A 3,431-nucleotide genomic window follows, 5' to 3' on the forward strand; every position below is an offset into this window, starting at 1 on the left:
TGTTCAAAGTACATGTGGTTGGAGTAAAATACATTATTTTCTGTCTCTTTGTGTTTATATCCTTCTTGAGGCTGAAGAAAGTTTCGTATTAGTCATTCACTCGCCATCAATTAATTATCTGGCATCTGTTAAGTCGAAGGTCACACAAACGGCTGTTTTTCTGCCAATATTTCACAAGGAGAGACAATGGCTTTCCGAAAAGGATAAACAAGGTTGGAAATGTTTGCTCCGATTTTTTCAAGGCGGAGAAACTCTGCTTAATCTCCCGCAAAACATTTGATTAGAGCCAAGGTCGTCAAGATTTCTCGCTTGCAAGGTCGCAAGCAATGACCATAAACTCCTGCTTCATTAAAAATTTTAATTCATGATAATAAGCTCGTATTTACAAATTATTTTGGCACATTCTATACCTCTAGGATTATTCTTTCCATATTATTACGTTAGAAACAACATATGATACAAGTTTAGGGAATTTTAGCACCTAACCTACCATCTAACAATGCCAAAACCCTTTTTAACGACAAAACAATCACAATTAGTAATAACAATAATTATAAATATGGCAGTATCAAAGTTAATTATTTCCTAAAGTTGCTATTTCTGACTTCGATGACTACGGGACTTCCCCCGCTGTATCTCCGCTCGGTTTCGTAAAACTTCACACTGGGATCCCCCCGAAAGTGGCTTTTCGTGATCGATTTCGTCTCACTCGACTCGATTGTCTCCAGACTGCGTCCGTTTTTCGCCGGGATCGTTTTTTTGCTGTAGCTTTTGACAGTGTTGGTAACACTGGGTCGCAGGGGGTCGTCGTTTCGCGTCGTGGTGTGGTACGTCTCGGAGTAGTCCGTGCTGGAGTTGCTGCCCCGCCTCAGGATCGACTGGGGCTCCCGGAGACGCGTGGGGGGCTCATAGATGTCCCCATTGTACTTGTTCTTGTGGTGGCTCTTGATGGGGGTGCTGTAGATCACAGAATCCGGCTCGTCTTCGTGCAAAGTTTTAAACAATTCGGGGGCCCGGTCCTTGAGACTCTTCATGAACACTCGTTTATTGTCACTGGTGCTGTCACTGGTGCCGTTTCTTGCAAAACGGTTCGTGTACACACTGTCCTCCTGGAGGTCCTTCTGGCTGCGACTAAGACTGGAGATCAATCCAGGACTTTTGAGCCCCGCGGGGGTCTCCTCCAGGCGATTCAGATGGGGGTTGCTGGTGTACATCCCCGGCTTGCGGTAGTCGTTGGCGTGGACGTTCAAGCTCTTGCTGCGGGAGAGGTTGGACTTGTAGGTGCGGGCGGGCTTGGCGGGCCCCAGAGGGGGGCCCAGGGTGCGCGAGACGGTGTTGATGATGGAGACGTTGATGGTGCTGTTGGACTTGTTGTTCTTCTCCAGGCGAGTCGGGGGGTCGTGGTGGCGGGAGAGGTGCCGCGGGAGGGTCTGGGAGTTGCGCTCGTGGGGGGCTGTGGTACTCATGAGGCGACTCGTCGATTTACTGAAGCGGCCCAGGGTGCTCTGTGACCTGGAATGGTGGGACTGTTTAGACATCGGCTTATATGGGGCATGCCCACGCTGGGACACGCCATTGCCTTAAAAATAACGCGTGGGACAGTGGCGTACGGCATGGGCTGAAAGGACATTTCAGCGAAAACAAACAGTTTCCTTATTTGCACGAGGAATTCGAAATGTCAAGAGGAAAAATACTATACGGTCTAAATGAATATTCAAATTATTATTTCTTCATTTCAAAAACAATAATAGGCAAGGAAAATCATTTCCTTTGACCTAAATCATGTAATTAGAATTTGTTTGGTAAAGAAAATTATTAATTTCAATCAATTTTTATGGTATATTTAAAAAAAATATCTTATCAAATGTACAAACTCAAATTTTCTTAAGAATTAGTCAAAAAAATCACCAAATACGGCTAAATCGGCCTAAATAAAATAGCATTATTTTGCTAAAAATAACCAAAGAATTTACCTAATTAGGCTATTTTTTAAATAAAAGCAGTACTTTAAAAAAAATCGTTAAAACGCTGCAAAAGTATGAAACTAAATTAAAACTGATATTTTTTTTCTTAGCTTGTTTTTGCTCAATTTAGTTCTTTTTTTAAACAAAGTTTGTCAAAAATAATCCGAAACATTCAAATTCCCTTTTTCAAGCCTTTAACCACGTTTTTAAACTAATAATCATTTTTTTCTGTGAGATTATATACATTAGAACTCTTGAAAATCGACCATTAATTTTTATGGAGATTATTATTTTGCAATTATTTTGAAGTAAATAAATGCGATTAGAATTTACTGCAAGAAAAATTATTAATTTAAATTAATTTTTATGAACAATATTAAAAAAATTAGCTCAAATTTTTCAAAAATAGACATTCAGCTAGAAATTCAATTATTTCGCCAAATTTTCTCAAAAATAACTCAAAAAAAAACAAGAAACTAGCTTAAAAATAGTTTGATTTCACAGGATCAAAAATCACTAAATTGGGTCAAAAATAGCATTATTTTTGATTTTTTTTTCAAGCGTTTTAACACATTTTTCAGCTAGAAACAGAATTATTTTGCAAAATTTCATTAAAAACAACCCAAAATTAGACCAAAAATAAACGTGTTTTTTTCTCTTTTTGAAAAATTTTGTTAAAATCTTGTAAAAGTACCAAAGTAGATCAAAACTGGTAATATTTTAGCTTGTTTTCGCTCAATTAATCTCTTTTTGAAAGAAAGTTCGTCAAAATTAATCCGAAACTCTCAAAGTTCGTGTTATTTATTTCCCATTTTCAAGCCTTTTGAATACATTTTTAACTAAATTCTAATTTTTCTGTGAGATTACATTAGGATTCTTAAAAATCAACCCACTTTCAGGTTATTATTGTTTTGCTATTTTTTTAGCCTAAATAAATGTAATTATAATTTATTTTGCAAAGAAAATCATTAATTCCAATCAATTTTTCTGGTTAATGTTTACAAAAAATATCTGAAAATTTTCAAATGTTTTACAAGTTTTTAAAAAAAATAAAGACAGTTCTTTAAAAAAAAATGTTAAAACGCTGTAAAAGTATCAAATTAAATTGAAACTGATAGTATTTTAGTTTTTTGCTCAATTTAGCTGTCTTTTTAAAGAAAGTTTGTCAAAAATAATCCAAAACACTCAAATCTCGGTTATTATCCATTTTCCATGCCTTTAAGCACGTTTTTAAACTAAATTCTCATTTGTTCTGTGAGATTACATTAGAATTATTAAAAATCGACCATTAATTTTTATGGATATTATTATTTTGACCTAAATAAATGTAATTAGAATTTATTAAGCAAGAGAAATCATTAATTTGTCAATTTTTATGAACAAAAAAATATATCTCAAATTCATCAAAATAGAACATTCAGCTAGAAATTCAATTATTTTGCAAAATTTCATTAAAAACTCGAAAAT

At 35.5% G+C, this 3,431-nt stretch overlaps 1 protein-coding gene across 2 annotated transcripts in view; it reads right to left on the reverse strand.

Annotated features, from left to right (window-relative positions):
* Positions 1–343: 343 nt before the first annotated feature.
* LOC123004400 (muscle M-line assembly protein unc-89) overlaps positions 344–3,431 on the reverse strand; it is a 34,832-nt gene continuing 31,744 nt past the window's right edge. For both annotated transcript variants that reach the window (XM_044397651.1, XM_044397650.1), the window contains exon 9: positions 344–1,512. In XM_044397651.1, the coding sequence (XP_044253586.1) occupies positions 579–1,512 (934 nt within the window). In that variant the 3' untranslated portion in view covers positions 344–578. The remainder of the gene's footprint in view (positions 1,513–3,431) is intronic.

The sequence above is a fragment of the Tribolium madens genome, unplaced genomic scaffold (genome assembly GCF_015345945.1).
Source record: "Tribolium madens isolate multiple individuals breed KSU strain unplaced genomic scaffold, Tmad_KSU_1.1 Scaffold_1;HRSCAF=32;Tcas5.2_LG8, whole genome shotgun sequence".
NCBI lineage: Eukaryota > Metazoa > Arthropoda > Insecta > Coleoptera > Tenebrionidae > Tribolium > Tribolium madens.